The sequence below is a fragment of the Crotalus tigris genome, unplaced genomic scaffold, assembly GCF_016545835.1.
Source record: "Crotalus tigris isolate CLP2741 ecotype Arizona unplaced genomic scaffold, ASM1654583v1 scf7180000024401.5802323, whole genome shotgun sequence".
In the NCBI taxonomy this organism is placed as follows: domain Eukaryota; kingdom Metazoa; phylum Chordata; class Lepidosauria; order Squamata; family Viperidae; genus Crotalus; species Crotalus tigris.
This window is the reverse complement of record NW_024100569.1, coordinates 5136711-5153918: the sequence shown is the minus strand read 5'-3', so window position 1 is coordinate 5153918 and position 17208 is coordinate 5136711. Positions and strand designations below refer to the sequence as shown.

The window sequence follows — 17208 nt, the reverse complement described above, 5'->3', positions numbered from 1 at the left end:
TATATTTTCTGAAAAATTTCATCAATCAGTTATGTACATATAGATGGGTAAAAAGCAGGAGAAGCAAGTAAAAAAAAAAGTTCTACTACCTGAGTTTTCTATTTAAAAGTTGATAGAAATCTATGCTTTCTACAAAGATTTTGGTTCATGCACTTAATTTAGAGGAAGTTCCAGTCAAATCACACCCTGAAAAGCTTTTAAATTCACACTGTCCTTACATAGTAGACTTATGATTCTTTTGACCACCTGAAAAGTAGATTTATTATAATAATATTAATGAAGAAAGAATTCAGCTTTTCTACCTATACTGAAATAAAGGTTCTACTTATTGTGTATTGTATTTTCTCCAACCTATGTAAGGTAACAAACTAAGAGTCCCCACTTTGGGTGGAAATGACAGTTTTCACCTGTCTCTTGTTTCAGCAATTTACTGATTGGATAACAGACTGTTGGCTTATCACATGTGCTCTCCCACTAAAGCAAAATAAAGTCACCTGACACACGCCTCATTTCCATTGAATTTTAGACAGAGAACACTAATCTTATAATCTTATATGAAGTCTTAGTTCTTGTTTTTTTCTTTCTTCAGTGACCATTACCTAAGTTGATATTTTTTCCCCTGCAACTTTTGTGACCTTCACTACCGGTAGCTGATTAAAATGCAAACATTCTCTTTACGTGGAAGGTGCATTTCTTGGACTGTAGTTCTAGCCTTTTGCACATTAAATCTTGATAGAAATTCCATACTCTAAAAACCTAAAGCAAGCAAATTTGAGCAATATAGTTTATTTGGCATACATTTTAATTCATATGCATAGGTTTTCTACCTAGCTTATCTAATATTTAAAAAATAAACCTAACTATAAAAATGCTTATAATTACTGACAATGTGAACATATTCTTAATTTTAAAGAAAATCATATTCACTTCTGATACACACACACACACACACATATGTATCTATATTTGTATATGTATGTATGTGTAATCTTTTAACAGTATATTGTGCAGGATTTTAACATTGCCCATAAACTAACAGAATTACAACTGTTTTAAAAGGATATGATGAAGGATAGCCAGTGCATTATGTAGCTGTTTCCGATAAGAACGTTTGGAATTTTTGATATTTGAGAAGTATAACGTGAAAGGTACAGTTAATATTTCCCAAACTATCATGCATACCATTTTTTATCATTTTTTCATCACCAATTTGCATATTTGAGAAATGTTCTAATATAGGTATTTTATAAATAAAAAATAAAAAGGACTGTGACTTGTGTTAAATTAACAAATGGAGTTTCAGAGAAAATGTAGCTTTAAAAGCTTAATCATATGTAAAAAACCTACAAATTTGAATTCAATGTGTCATTATAATCCTCACTAGCACGTAACACTTCTTTGCCTATATGAATACATTTTAGATCTACCATCAAATAATTAAAGTTCTTCATTTGGCAGATTGATGCCGAATAATCTTTTATAATTGGAATGGTTATAAAAGAGCAGATTTCACTCAGTTCTTTCCTGTGGCTTAATAACATATTGTATTTGAAAAAGGATAAATAAATAGTATGACACGTTTTTCCAAGGCGGTGATTTGATTTCTCAAGTACACCTGCTTGGCTGCTCAATTTCTATATATTCACTGAACACCTGTTCTATAGAGAAATCATATGAAGATTCAGTTATATGCTGTATAAATATGTAAATATATTCTATGGACATTTTCTGCATTGTAATCATCACAGTGTGTTTTATTTTTTTTCCAGCTCCCGTTAAGTCATGATACATATCCAGAACATTCAGTACTGAGCTTTATTTCTATAGGCAAATATGATCAAGCCAAATCACAAATTCCAGCTTTTAGATTTACTTTCATGTAAATGTCATACGTCAAGATTATCTCTGGAATAATAAATAAATAAATAAATAAATAAAATATACTATGTATCATTTAATAAAAAACGAGGCGGTATATTTATAATAAAATTGTCACCCCAAACTGACAATCTGTACAGCCACGTGTAAATTTGGGTGCAGCAATATTGTTTCTATATGTACACACTAGGAATGAAAGCATTGAGTTATTATGTAAAATAATAACTTCCAAGGAAATATCCTAAATATGCCTTGCTAGGAAGCATTTATTACAGATTCTGACATATTGGGTGAAAGTGTATATCATCTGACCCTGTCTCTAAATGTTTATAAGAATAATTTGAAAAACATTTATTTAATATTTGTTAAATATTTGCCACCCATCTCACTACTCTGGGTAGCTTACAACAATAAAATGGGGGAAAGGGTATCAGCTAATTAGTCCAACAGCCACCTCCAGTGATGTAATCCCCTATTGGTCCTCAGGCCAACCAGCAGAGCCAGGTCTTCAGGCCTTGCTGAAGGATAGGAGAGCGGGGGTAAACCTCACCCCAAGGGGCAAGATTTTCCAGAGGGCTGGTGCTACAGCAAAGAAGTCTCTTCTCCTGGATTCCATCAGCTGGAATTCCTTGACTAATGGATTCTTCAGCCGATCTCCTCTGCTGGCATGAATAGGGTGGACTTGTCTTAGCAGAATGAGATGGTTCATCGAGTAATCTGAACCTATGACACCGAGGGCAGAATGAGATGGTTCATCAAGTAATCTGAACCTATGACATGGAGGGCTTTAAAGGTCATAACCAACACCTTGAACTGCATCTGGAAGCAAACTGGCAACCAGTGCAGCTTGCAAAGCTGTAGTGTAACATGGGTCATTCTATGAGTCCCAAAGGCTGCTTGTGCTGTTGCACTTTGTTCTAGTTGAAGCTTCCAAATGCATTTCAAGGTTAGCCCCATATAAAGCTTCATTGCAGTAATCTAGACAAGAGATGACTACAACTTGAGTGACTGAGCACAACAACTCCTGATCCAGAAAAGGCCAAACTGAAGCTGTGCAAAGATTCTCCTTATCACAATTGCCACTTGGATGTTTGAGCAGGAGTCATGAGTGCAGGAGAACTCCCAAATTGCAAACGGGAACTGAAAGAGATAGCATAACCCCATCTAGAACTAAGGATGTCAAAGACCTGGTTCTTGAAACTTCATGCACCCAAAGTCATTCAGTTTTGCCAGGGTTCAGTTGTAGCCTGTTATCTCCCATCCAGGCTCCTGCAGCCTCCAGGCACCATCAGAAGGTAGCAACAGCATCCTCAGGTCACCTGAGGTCAATAATATCAGGTCAATAATATCAGCATATTGATGGATGATCTTACCCAGCAGCTTCATGTAGATTTTAAATAGAAATAGTGAGAGTACTATGTCCTGTGGTACATGTAAGAAAGCAGCCGGGGTTGGATGTCTCACTCCATATCAACTGGGAGCAGCCTTGGAAAAGGGAGATAAACTTTGTAGAACTGTACTGCCCAGTCCTAAGCTCTGTAGCCAACCCAAAAACATACCATGGTTGGTGACATCGAAGATTGCTAAGAGGTCAAGGAGAGAGGACAGTTGCACTACTACCATCCTGCCCTCAGCAGAAGTCATCCATAAGTGTAACCAATGTGGTCTCTGTCTCACAGCCAGGCCTGAAACCTAATTACAAGGTTTCTAGGGAATCTGTTATATCCAGGATTCTCTGAAGCTGCCAAGCAACCATCTTTTCTACCACCTTCCCTTAAAGGGGAGATGAGAAATTGAACGGAAATTCTTCAGGCTGGTGGAATTGAGTGAAGGTTTCTTTTTTTAAGGAGAGAATGAACTCCTTTAAAGGGTCCAGGAATGTCCCATCTTGCAGTGAGGAATTTATCATTGCATGTACCCACCTGATGGTCACTGTCCTGGAGGCTTTTACCAACCAGGAGGAATAAGGATCTAATTGACAGGTGGCTGTATTGACAGCATTAAGGACCATGTTAAGTGACCATTAAGGACACTTCCTTAGGACCAACAGGATCAAACTGTTCTCAAATCACCGAGCAAGAACTTTTCTCATGGATCTCACAAGGATCTGCACCATGCTTGGATTCCAACTGGGAATGAATCCAAGTGATTTTATCTAACAAGTGTTCGATTAATTCCTCTGCACAGCCCTCCAGGCCTAAGAGGGACTGGGTAATTCAGAAGAGGACTGAAGTGCAACACTCTGCAGATGCAATAACAGCAGAGAAATAATTGTTTTGCCACTCTTATCACCACAAGATAGGCCTTGATAATGGCTGTATGTTGTGTCTGGTCAAAGTCATAAGTGCAATTCTGTCCAGAGCCTTGTCCGCCTTGTGATTTCAGTCCATTACGAAGGCTTTGGTAGAACCATGCAGTAAATCCTCCAGTATATTCTCCAGTTCCGTTTGGAACCCATTCCATCAGTCTCCAGGGGCAGACTGTTCGAATGGATCCATCCTCCTTGCAGAAGAGGGCCACATAAGAGAGTGTCAGGGCCCCCAGGGTGTGATTTAACCATGACAGGGGGTATAATGTTAGATTACCCATCTGATCACACTGACATTTCTCTGAATATCATATCTGGCATGTGACTACTGTCCAGAATCAGACCCATGGTGATCTGGGATAGGCCCATGGCCATCATGGTGGCCATGAACTCTTGAGCCACTTCTGAGGACAAACCCAAGGAAGGCAGATTGAAGTCACCCAGGACCATAAGTCTAGGGAACTCCACTGACAGCAGGGAACTCCTCATACAGGGAGTTTGCTTGCAGCAGGGTGGTTGGTATACCAACAACAATGCCAACTGATCCTGTGAACTCAGCTTCAGGAACAGAGACTCACATCCAGAGATCTGGGGAGCAAGGCCCCTGAAGGTGACAAGAGACTCTCTGATTATCACCGCCACCCACATCCACTGCCACCCACCTCCCCTCTCTTGGCTGGTGCCAAACCCTCAACCCAGTTGGACATATCTCTGATAGGGGAAACCCCCATTCCTGATGTCAGTCAGGTCTCACTCGCTTTTCCATAATAAGAGCTTGAATGAAGGAAACCTTATTATTGACTGAACTGGCATTCAGCAGCAGCAGCAGCAGCTGAAGCTTTCCCCCCCCCCCAAAGGAATGCTGCCCAGGAACTGAGAATGTGCTTGGGGGGGTGGGCAGGAACACACTGCCGATGCTAAATCTTAGAGGCTATGGCATACCCTCTGACTCTATAGGTCCCATGCCCATCATTACTTGGATGCCTTGCCTCCGTTATGGTCCCCATGGTGATCTGTACCTCCTTTCAAAGACCCTTCCTTGAAGAGCTGGAGGCTCTGCCATCCCATCCAAACATGTATAAAATCATATGTTAATTATGCCACTAAATCAGATAATATATTTCTGAATGCCATAGGCCAAAGAAAATTTTATTTTTATTTTCATTTCTTCTTTAAAAAAACCTAGCTAATATGATGGGTAGAGTATTTTGCACAATTTCTTCAGAGAAACATCGGATTCAGAAAAGATTTGTGTTACAAAAAGTTTTATTTTAAAGGAAGGACTGCTGAAATCTAAATTCTCATTTGAGCTATCTATGCTATATTATTATTGCTACAGTATATGTATTTTGATTATATAATAAAAACAATTCTTTAAGTAATTCCAAACTGTGGGATTTCATATATGTATTTTATCTGCAGTAAAAATAAAAGTTTCTGCAAATTTTTAGATATAGCAATTAGTAACATGAAACTGAATAAGAAGAGTCACAAAGAACTTGGATGGGGAAAAGAATGCAGGCCACTTCTAAAAACTTACATGGTAAATATTAATATACTTCAGTTAATCAAGCAGATTACCATAGATTTACTATTGTTATTAGGTTACCAGAAGTTTAATGGACACAGCTTCTCCTGGGTTATAAATAAAGCCATAGAAATTCTCTTTCACATTAATTTCCTAAACTGTTTGCCATTTTGCCATTTTAAAGAGCTATTGGTATTGGAAGAAATACTTCCTACTCCTCCTTTACCTTCCAGTCTCTCCTTGCAACTACCCAAGGTATCAACATGGGCCACTTTTGAAAGAATATTACCAAATAACAATGACTGAAACAGTGACCCTTTAATGAATTAAAAAAAAACTTGAAAAAAATACATGAACCAAATCCTTTCCTTTTCCCTTTCTCTTTCCCTTTCCCTATGCTCCAATTTGTTAAACAAAGTAGCACCTGTCTCTGGTTTATTTTCAAAATAATGAAAAGGAATTTTATCAGTTTATTAACCTTAAACATATTTTATATTTTTATTGTTTATTACTGGTATTTTATACATTTTACACATCCTAATTATGGACTAGCACAAAGACTCTTACATAAATTCCGTAGACATATTTTCTAAAGCTGTTCCAAATAAAATTCACCTTAAAATGAGCACAACATAATTCCATAAAACCATATATAATTAATAATTCCTCACAACATCCCTGTGAGGTGGGGGATTTGTATTTATTAGTGGTACAAATTAAAAACGTATAGATACAGATTAAGCAACTCTTTGTAGTAAAATCTTTCTTTACTCATTTGTTGTTAAATATAATATTTGAAGTGCGTGGGTTGTTGCAAAAAGCAGAGAATAACATCTATGTTTCCTTCCTAGTAAGTTGAAAAGAACCTATGTTATATAAATAATACAATAAAAACCTCATTTTTTTTCTGAATACATCTGAACATCAAGAATAAATAAAGGCTAATTAGATTGTGCATGGGATGATAGATTGAAAAATAAATATTTCTCGGTTGTAAATGTTAATTGAATGAAATAAATAAATGGCAAACTGATAGCTTTAAACTGGTAATGTTATGAATAAAATGAGGCAAAAAAAAACAAAATTCTTTTTCCTTTAATGCTAATATATTGTTGGTTGAACCACTTCCTGTTTTATTTTAAGGGCATTTACTAGAGAAAATCATATAAGATGAAAACTATATTACACTGTAAATAAAAGGGACCTGAACTGCTGGCCAGATTCTATTTCAGATACATCACTGGGAATTGTCAATATTAGTAGACTTTTGTTAGTAGTAGTATTTGCAAACGTAAAGGTTTGCCAGGAACAACTCACAATTTGTGCATAGTTGAGTCTTCGAAATTGAGCAAATTTGCTCTCAATATCTTGCCAGCGCTTGCTGAGCTGTATCTGGGTTGGTTCCACTGCTTTTGCAGCCCCATCCTTAGACAAGCGATCAGCCTGCCTCTGTACCACATTCAGCTCTTCCTTCTTCTTCTCCAGTTCTCGATCAATTTCCTATTGAGCAAAATCAATACAGGGCCCAGGACAATTAGCTAACTAGATCATCAGTTCCTAAGAATTAGCAAAATACTTTTGCAGAGATATTTTTAAAAAAGAAGAAAAAGAAAGAATATTATTTTAAAAGTCGAGTTAACATGTATACAAAAGAAATACAGAAGAGCTCTGAATTATACAGCTCATTGATATTTGAGTGATTATATACTGGAAAGGTGACACTATAGGCCAAAGTATTAACTGTCTAATTTTCCCTAGCCCTGTGTGATAACTAACTGGAAAGATGACCATAATGTTGGAGCCACATACTAAATATCCATAGTGATTGTCAATTAGATGGCTAGAGCTTATTTTTAATTACTATTGGAGAGAACATAACAAAGAATAAAGCAAAAAAAGACAATGAAAAATAAACAAGACAGTTTTTGACAACATATAAGCAAATCTTTAGAATTTTGACCATGATTTATGAATATGTTCTGATGAAAATGAATGTGCTGCTAATATGAAAAAGAGTTCAGCCGTGTATCGATAAAGTCATTTGTTCATCTGGAATAAAGATAAAACAGTCAATTATTTTTTTCTTAGAAAGTATTCGAAGATGACACATTCTACATATATATTCATCTAGATACAAAAGGTTTTAACAAACATCATGTCAATGTTACTTAAATAACATTAAGTGATGAGTTACTATTATTTATATTAATTACTGTAGCTAGGTAACAGAGAGACATATTTTGTTTCCAGAAACAAAATGCAAAACTATGTAGGAAATAATGTTACCTTTAGTTTATGTTCATCTATGGGATCTGACAGAATTGACAATTTGTTTTCTATGTCATCCAAAAACTTCATTAAATCATCTGCCTGCTTCTTATATTGATACCACTGATGTGAAATCTCCAAAGCTTTTTTCCTTCTTTGCGATCTCATATCCTGTTTGCAGTACATATGTTTGTTATAAAAAGTAATATTTAAATGGTTTATAAGTAAATACTGTATGCACTGTGAAATGGAGTAAAATTGTGAATAAGTTATTTTTTAAAAAAATATGAATTATAATTATGATTACAATTTTATATTTTTGAATAAACCAAAATATTTTTTAACTTCTCTATACTTATAATGTACAGAGAAGTACCGTATATGCCGGCGTATTAGGCGATCCGGCATATAAGACGACCCCCGTCTTTATCGCCGAGCCGCATTCCTAGAATGTCATCTTATACGCCGGAAACTACCAGTATTTCCGGCGTATAAGACGACTCGGCATATAAGACGACCCCCGTCTTTGGCGCCGAGTTTAGCGCTTTCGGAAGTCATCTTATACACCGGCATATACGGTATATTATGGAACATACATACATTTAAAAAGCTAGGATTAGCAGCCTAAATTTTGAAACAGAAATATTAGCAGACTGATACAACAATGAATTTTCCAAATGCTAGCATTTTATGCAAAAGATACTTATATAATTTAACTGCAAAATATAATTTATTTTAAATTGTAGCTTGCTAATAGATGGAAATCCAAAGTATACTTTAATGTGCAGGTATTGCCCTCAAAATTTTTAATTTTAGACATTCCAAAGTTTACTAAAGAGAAAGAAAAGAAAATTTATGTGAGGCAAGATGTACTTTGCTTGTCCTCATTTAAATGCTACTCTGGGTTTTGAATGACTTATGAAATACCCTGAAATTTTATTTATTTATTTGAAATTCATTTCCAAGCCAAACAATTTATTTCCTAATTACAAGTTTAATTATTGACTATGGCTACTTCTGTTTGCTATTTCAGATTATATTATATGCATGCTAATAATTTATTTCATACATATTCATACAATTAACATATTTATTTTATTGCCTTTGATAAATAGTAAAATATTTCCTAAAATTCCATATTTAAAATTTGCAATTTACTTTGCTTTAATTTGATTTATTTCTTTTTGGCCTCTTCTACTCTTCCCTTCCCTTTCCTTTCCCCTTGTCACTGATCAAAATTAATAAAGTATAACCTAAAACGACTTAGCAAATCATAATAATATCAGTAATTAATTAAAGATTATCCAACATATAAATTAACTTTGCGATAATTCCAAGTATATTATGCAGCACATATGTTATATACTATTGATTTTTATCTAAAAGTTTGCTAAGAAATATATTTGAAGACATGAAAATAAAAATGAAAGGCAGAAATAAAAGGAAAATAATAATTTGCTATCCTACTTATGGTCTTATGTGCCCTTTCTTAAGGTAACATAATTAATTATAAAAGTTCAGAGTCTTCATAACTTCTAACTTATTACATATGCAACATTTAGAACTTCATCCAGAGCTGTAAAGGTTGTAAAATCTACCTTGAGAGCATTATGTCTGTTTTGCAACAAATGCTGTTTCTTTTTTATTTCTTCTTTTTTTTGTTCATCCTTGATTGTTTGGTGAAGCATATCTCCACGTTGAAGCAATTCTTTTATTGTGCCCTCATGATTTTCACTCTACAGATAGAGAGATAGAGATGTTAGAAATAGAGATGACAGAGATAGAGACAGCCAGACAAAAATGGTAATGACATTTATGTAATTGAGGGTTGGTCAATCTCAGACTGTTTCTGGATCGTGAAAGTAATGGTATAATGACAAAATAATAATTTTAAAAAATTACTTAATATTATCGACATACTATAAACAAACTATACTTAGGACTTACTGTATAAATTTTCATAATGTGCAGATCTCCATGGCTTTTAACATTCATAATACAAATTCCAGTGCTATTGCAAGAGACATGGAGAATTATAAAATGTGCCATAATTGTATAAAAAAAATTAGGCATCCATTTTGCCCCTCATGCAAACTATTTTAGAGATTGTTACATTGGAAAGATAGCTCTGGAAAAGGTAGGCTGAGCATGGCTTTCAGGATACTGTTGTTTAAATTGAAGAATACTACAAATAGACAGTTTGATAATACCTGCACGATAAAGCTATAAATAACAACTTATGCTGCACAAAATAAAATAGAATATAGTCTGCCAGGAAAAAGAGTTCATAACAAGGATAAATGAAATATTTTTTTCTCCTCAGCCAAGTAATATTCACACTCTTCACCTGACTGGCACTTTTACTAGATCAAATTAAAAACAATAACAGAGAAATTATCATGAAAGGGTATTTTATACTTGTACGCATCCTGCAAGCAGAGATTGGTGGAGCAAACTGTGTGTATAACATGTAAGAAAATAAAGTCTATATGTATACCTATACGTAAATCTATATTTGAATGGCTGAGATGCACACTAGTCTGCCTTATTATGGACTCTTTGGAACATTTTTACTGACAGCAAGCAATCCTAAATTACTATTACATGGACAACATTGTAGGGGTTTGAGAGATGTATATATATATATATATATATATATATATATATATATATATATATATATATATGTGTGTGTGTGTGTGTGTGTGTGTATATGCATGTCTATTTATATGTGTGGGTGTGTTGTCTGAAATTTCGTAGGATATTTCACTAATCCAAACCTCTTTCCTAATAATTATAAAGAACAACCATATATTCTTTTTATTGTAAGATTAACATTATTGCTAAAGCATACTTGTGCCCTTGTATAAATTTCATATACAGTTTTATAACATTTAAGAATGCTGAGGTTTGTGAACTGTCCAGTGTTAAATGCAGAAATTCCTAATTTCTGCTCCAATATTTTTTCCTTTTCCATTCCCAGTTCATTCATACTTCTATCACAACCAATTTACCCTATCTTTATTGAAGTCGTCTTCTTTCAGATTCATTCCTTCCTGAATTTCAGCCTCCAGTGGTTCAAGCAATTTTTGTATGTCAAAGTTAAACTGCTCCAATTCCTTTAAAGAAACGAAGGGCTTAAAGATTGGAAAATGGGAAAGGAGAAGAGGAATGGACATTTATTAGTTTTTCTTCACACTTTTTACTGATATATATCATAAGCATATATGCATTGCTCCAACTGCTAAATTAATTGTCTATACATTTATTTTATCAACTACTATATATGTAGCAATACCAATAGAATCTCACTTGATCAGCTTGTACTTATAAATATCACTTATTTTATGTTACCAAACCAAACTAAACCAATCCAGACAATTAAGCAATTAGTCAGACAATATGCAATATTAACTACACTAAAGTAATAAATAGCCAACTTTGGACAACATGTTAATAAATGGGAACTTATTTGATAATTTATCAATATCTACATCAATAAAGCAAATATGACAGGTTTGTGTGTGTGTGTGTGTGTGTTATCTCTGTTAGATAACAAACGAGTAAAAAAACAATTACACAGTATATTAATTTAATAAGAATGGGGAAAAAATCAAGACCCTAATACTTTTATGAAGTTTGATGAAGTTCCATTTGTGTTAGAGGCACCATATAAGGTGCTTCTGGGTTGAAAGGATTAGCCAGTGACATCAATGTTGCCTGAGGGACACCCTTGGGGGCTCCTTTCATATCCCTGTCAAGGAGCTGGAGCGAATGACAGGAGCTCACCCCACCATACAGCAGCATTCAGGTCCTGAACGTGGGCTTGCTAACCTTCAACCCAGCATCCTAACCACATGAGCCACTGTGCTCCTAATTTGACAAAATGGAAATAGAACACACATTCCAAAATTAATTTTCTGTAAAATAGTAAATATGCATTTATCCTTAATTCTAAACTGTTTTTATTAGAAATAGGAAAATACCAAGAAACGTATTTGATAAATTATCCAAAGAATTTTATTGTATTACTTTTAAGAATCACCTGAGTTCACCTTGTACTCAGCTTCCTCAACAAAGAAAAGGGAATGGGGGAAAAGGGGAAAAGGATTCAAAAACTTTGGCAGAAAGCTTGGTTTATACAAATTGTAGTGTATACATCTATTTATTTATATTCCATCTTATTAATTTTACAAATAACTCAAGATGCCAAATGTATCCAACACACCTTCGTCCTCCTATTTTCCCCATAACAACAACACTGTGAAGTGGGTTAGACTGAAATAGAGTGACCCAAAGTCACCTAACTGACTTTTATGGCTAAGGTAGAACTTGAACTCATTGTCTCCTGCACTACAGCTAGATTCTACTTCTTTTCCACCAGGAAATTAACACATATAACTAAAATGTAGGTGCATAGTTATAATTTATGATAAATTCTCAAGTGCTTTTCAAAATCTCATGGACAGCTATTGCAAAGATGCATTATTTTTCTAAACTTTAAACAGATTTCTTTGATGAGGAATATTTTTCATTATTCACAAACACAGATACACTTTTCTACTAACTAATATTATGATACTTCAAAGACTTTCCAGTATTAGACATACAGTTCTTCAAGTAATGTAATAGTAATTCAAAGAGGTATGTTCAAGTATGGCATAGCTTATGCCACAAATAACCTAATTTGAGCAAGGTTTAACTGGAAATATGCTAATATATATTTATTATACAAGTTCAATTACTTTTCCTAACTTACTAGGGGATTTTCCATAAATTTTCCAAAGCTAAATAATTTATTTCTAGTCTGATTACATTGCATACATTGAGTTGGATTAAAACTTGATAAGTCCGGATTTATTTATCATATGGATGCCATGAAATAACACCTATTTATTCCCTAATTGATATTGTAATAAGTTCCTCTGAAATACCTTGTTAGGTCTCTGGCCCTCTGGAGATAACGTTTTGCATTTTTCTCCAAAACAGTTTTAATCTCATTATCATGATGCCCCTTTTCTTCCTGATTTTTGTACTGACTAGTATAGAGCCTTCAATAGAAAGCTTGTTTCATTTCTCTATCTCCTCTATCTTGGGGCTTTCTGTTTTCCTGAAATGAGACTGTAATTGTTTCCTGTAGTTTTCTTTTATCACTATTTGTCATTGTCTGTCTCTTTATTACGTTTGCCTTTTATAGAATAAATAGCTGTCCTCCAGGCTTTTCCCCCCATCCTTAACCTCTCAGGTTTTCTTTTCCATTGATCTATTCAAAAGGCCAAGTGAAGAACATTCATGCCTACTTTGGATCTGCCCTGTTTTCTTAATACAACCATCATATTTATACTGTTTCAGTACTGATCTAATGCAAATACAAAGTTCCAAGCAATATCTGTGATTCAATAATAATTACATTCTTCCTATTGTCTTTGAGTAGCCAATTGGACTATGGTACTTGCTCTGAAGATTCCTCCAATAATTTAGTTGACTACCTTTTGACATGAATGAATAAATGAATGAATGAATCTACCCTGATATAGGCCAGTGTGGCATAGTTTTTAAGGCACCAGTCTAGAAATCAGAAACCTGTGACCTATAATCTTGTTTTAGGTAGAAAATTAGCTGAGTGGTCAGTCACTCTTTCTTAGCTCTAGGAAGTATCCAAGAGTCTCTGATTCAAAGGGAACATACACAGAGACACAACCAGAGAGAGAGAGAGTTATATATACTATTCTGGTTAGTATTTTGCAGATATGGTTATCAAGTGCAAATAAAAAGAAGAAATGTAAGTTATCTAGTAACAACAACAACAACAAAAGCCAGATCACCACAGGGTGGATTTGTTCAGAATGGTTAGCAATCTTGTGTAAATAAAACCTACAACAATAACAGTTTCTGGTTCATATGCACACACTGATCACATCACAGAAACAAAAGAGTAAGAAATTAATAAGCAATTTTCCACATAGAAATATCAGTCTAAGTTTACTTTAAAATAGCATGCAGTTTAGGAAAGCCATACAAAGCTTTTTCACATACATTAACACCTTCTGAATGATAACATATGTTCCCTTATGATAAAGATGCACAGCCTTTTCTTACCAAGTTAATTTTTAAATAGATAGCAAAAGATCTAACTGAGGAGGTAAACTGTACCTGGAATAAAAGCACCATAAATATTAGCACACACTTTTAGATAAAACCCTCAGAGATGCAGCTAACTCTTATTCTTACTAATTTTTATTTGGAAAATTGTCTCCTAGAATTATAAACTTAAAATATTCCATTTTCAAGAATATAATTCTTTTTGCAGGGCCATTTCTCTTACCTTTTCACATTTAATTCTTTCTGATATTGTTGTAAACCGTTGGTTGAGCTCTGTCAGTTTAGGTTCTATTACTTTCCTGCAGTGACCTCCACGGTTTGTCATCAAGTCAACTGCCTGGTCACGAATAGAATCTACCTTTGGATGCATATCATTTAGCTCAGCCTTTAAGCACTATAAAACATGAATAAAACACAGAGCTTTACATTAAACATAAAAACGGGAAAAAAGAAAGAAAAAAAGAAAGAAAAAAATCAAAATATCCTAATAGCTATGCACAACTGTGTTATATTTCTTGTAAACAGATTTATGCATGGACCAATTAAAGCATTATGTAGAATTTCCCTTTAAAAATTAATTTAAACAGGAGAATAAATTATTTGGAGTAAGATGCTTTCCAAAGCTCTCACTACAAAGACACAAAAGGAGATCTAGCTAGTTACGAGTGTTTACTTTTGTGCATCAACTAAGAAAGTTGTACTAAGTAAGCCGATGATTTAAGCTAAAATCTGTCACCAATTTATGCTGAACATGCTGGATGGAGAATAGACTTCTAGGTCAGTTATGAATAAAAGGAACCAAGATGCACTACTTACAGTAAAATCATATAAATCTGAGCCTGAATAAACCCTATTAATGTACAGTTCTATAAAATGAACAACTGTTATTAACTGTTTATTAAATTATATATAAAATATAATTATATTGCATATCTCTAGCTGTTTCATTTCAAAAATTTCCTGCTGTTAAATATTCTCTTCTTAGATGACTTTCAAAAATATATTATGATGATTTTAAGGATATTTCCATTCTCTATGACAGGGGTCACCAGCCCCCAGTCCGTGGACCAGTACCAGGCCACGGCATGCCAGCAACCGGTCTGCACAAACAAGCAAAGCCCTTTCCGCGGGTTGCAGGCAGCACACAAAATCATGCACCCTCCGGTCTGTGGAAAAACCTCTCTCCACGGAACTGGTCCCTGGTGCCAAAAAGGTTGGGGATCTCTGCTCTATGAAATAAGTTTAAATCAAATACACTGATAATTTATTTGCTAAATTATTAATGATTTGTATTATATTTTTGGACTTAGGAAAAATAATAGTTTACACTTCTTGAGATAGTTGGAGATTTCCAGAATATTTGATTATGTGCACTATTTATAGTGGCAATGATGCTAAGATTTTTTAAAATTCTCCAATCTTATATATTAGAAATAGCATGGCTGCAATTACTACTTCAATATTATGAAATATAGAAATCACTTAACAATAAATATTTTTCTCACAAGACCTCATGTTTTAAAATGGTGTTTGCTCTCTAAGAATTTTAAAAGCTATGATAAAATATTATTTTGAAGAGAAAAATAATGTTCTCTAATTTCAAAAGATTACTTGAAAACATGCAGGGCAAATCTGTAATACAAATATGTTCATGTACAAAGAATCATCTAGACTTTTTAAAAAATAATTTTCAAAGGTTTGCATTTGTTACCTTAAGAATGTTGTCTCTCTGTTGGGGGCTTTGGGTTTCAGATTCATCCAAGAGTATTTCTGTTCGATACATCCATGTAGTGATATTTGCAACATTTTGATCAAATGTTTCCATGTGTTTCTGATATGCCTAGAAGTAAAGAGAAATCAGCATGTTCTTAAACAATTAGGATCAAAGGGGAAAAAGAAAAAAATGCATTACTACATATATTATTATGTTGTCCAAATACAAAAACTATAAAACCAGTTCTATGAAACTACTTTAGAACTGAAAAAAAGAATAGGTCTAAATACTGGATGAAATCAGAAAAATTTTAAAACCTAGTTCTAATTGTTTACAAAGTTATATATAAAGGGAGATATGAAGCAAAGAGAGTTCTCCTTCTATTGCAGTGATGTAGACACTGGGATCCAAAGTGAGAAAAAAATCAATAGCCACTTTTATAATAAATATATTATATAGATTCCTGCAGCACAAGGAAAGCAGATTAAAAACTATGCTATAACTTAATAATTTAGAAACCCTTGAACTGTTACTACATAATTAAAAATATTATTTTTTTCTGAAATTAACAAACAGAAAAATTGTGTAACAATTTTTAAAATATAGTTCATTTTAAAAATAACAAACATAAAACTGATATCATTGTGATTTTAAAGACAAGTCTTTATTAGATGAAATAACATCACAATTTAAATCGCTAGGGAACTCTCTCTAAAAAACTAAAAAGGTGATGTTCTATCTCTGTGATCATGAAAGTAGAGAGGAAGTACTAACTGGTTACTCTTACCAGCAGCAAATTAAACCATTCTTCAGCTCGTGAAGTTACTGCAATCCAGTTACTACTGAGAAGGCTGAGTTTATCATTCACCAATCTTTCTTTCCCTTTAAGCACCATCTTCAGTCCCTCTCCCAAGTCAGTGATAATCTTCAGCTGATGCTGTCGTTTTTCAGTCTCCAGCTGTGTTCCCTATGGAAAGCATACATGGAATGAATAATAGTAAATGCAAAGACAATGACTCTGAACTTTGCATTATGCATAACAGTATTGCCATTCATATATTAGGATATTTTCAGTGGTGGGATACAGCCAGTTCGCACCAGTTCGGCAGAACCGATAGTTAATTTTTTGTTGCCAGGTCCAGAATGGACATCTGGAAGTAGCATCTATACAGAGAACCAGTTTTTTTCACATATTTGAATCCCACCACTAGATACTTTGTGTATTAAAATAAACTGAAAGAGAAATAAATCTGCTTTAATAGTGAATATAAAAACATAGTATCCTAAAGCACTACATCTAATCAAGCAGCTAATGATAAATAAGTTAAGATTTTATTGATCATACCTCCTCGTTTGGCAATGATCTGCTAGTTTTGCTATAAAATATATGGAATCCAAAACTCTTTTTTT

General features: G+C 34.0%; 1 protein-coding gene across 10 annotated transcripts in view; it reads right to left on the bottom strand.

Annotated features, from left to right (window-relative positions):
- Positions 1-17208, bottom strand: part of DMD (dystrophin) — a 962852-nt gene that overhangs the window by 433969 nt on the left and 511675 nt on the right. For all 10 annotated transcript variants that reach the window (XR_005555060.1, XM_039329649.1, XM_039329655.1 and 7 more), the window contains 7 exons: positions 16586-16765; positions 15796-15924; positions 14308-14478; positions 10997-11119; positions 9581-9718; positions 8001-8153; positions 7032-7214 (listed from right to left, as the gene is read on the bottom strand). Coding sequence is in view for 9 of the 10 variants with exons in the window: in XM_039329649.1 (XP_039185583.1) it covers positions 7032-7214; positions 8001-8153; positions 9581-9718; positions 10997-11119; positions 14308-14478; positions 15796-15924; positions 16586-16765 (1077 nt within the window). In the remaining variant the exon portion in view is untranslated. The remainder of the gene's footprint in view (positions 1-7031; positions 7215-8000; positions 8154-9580; positions 9719-10996; positions 11120-14307; positions 14479-15795; positions 15925-16585; positions 16766-17208) is intronic.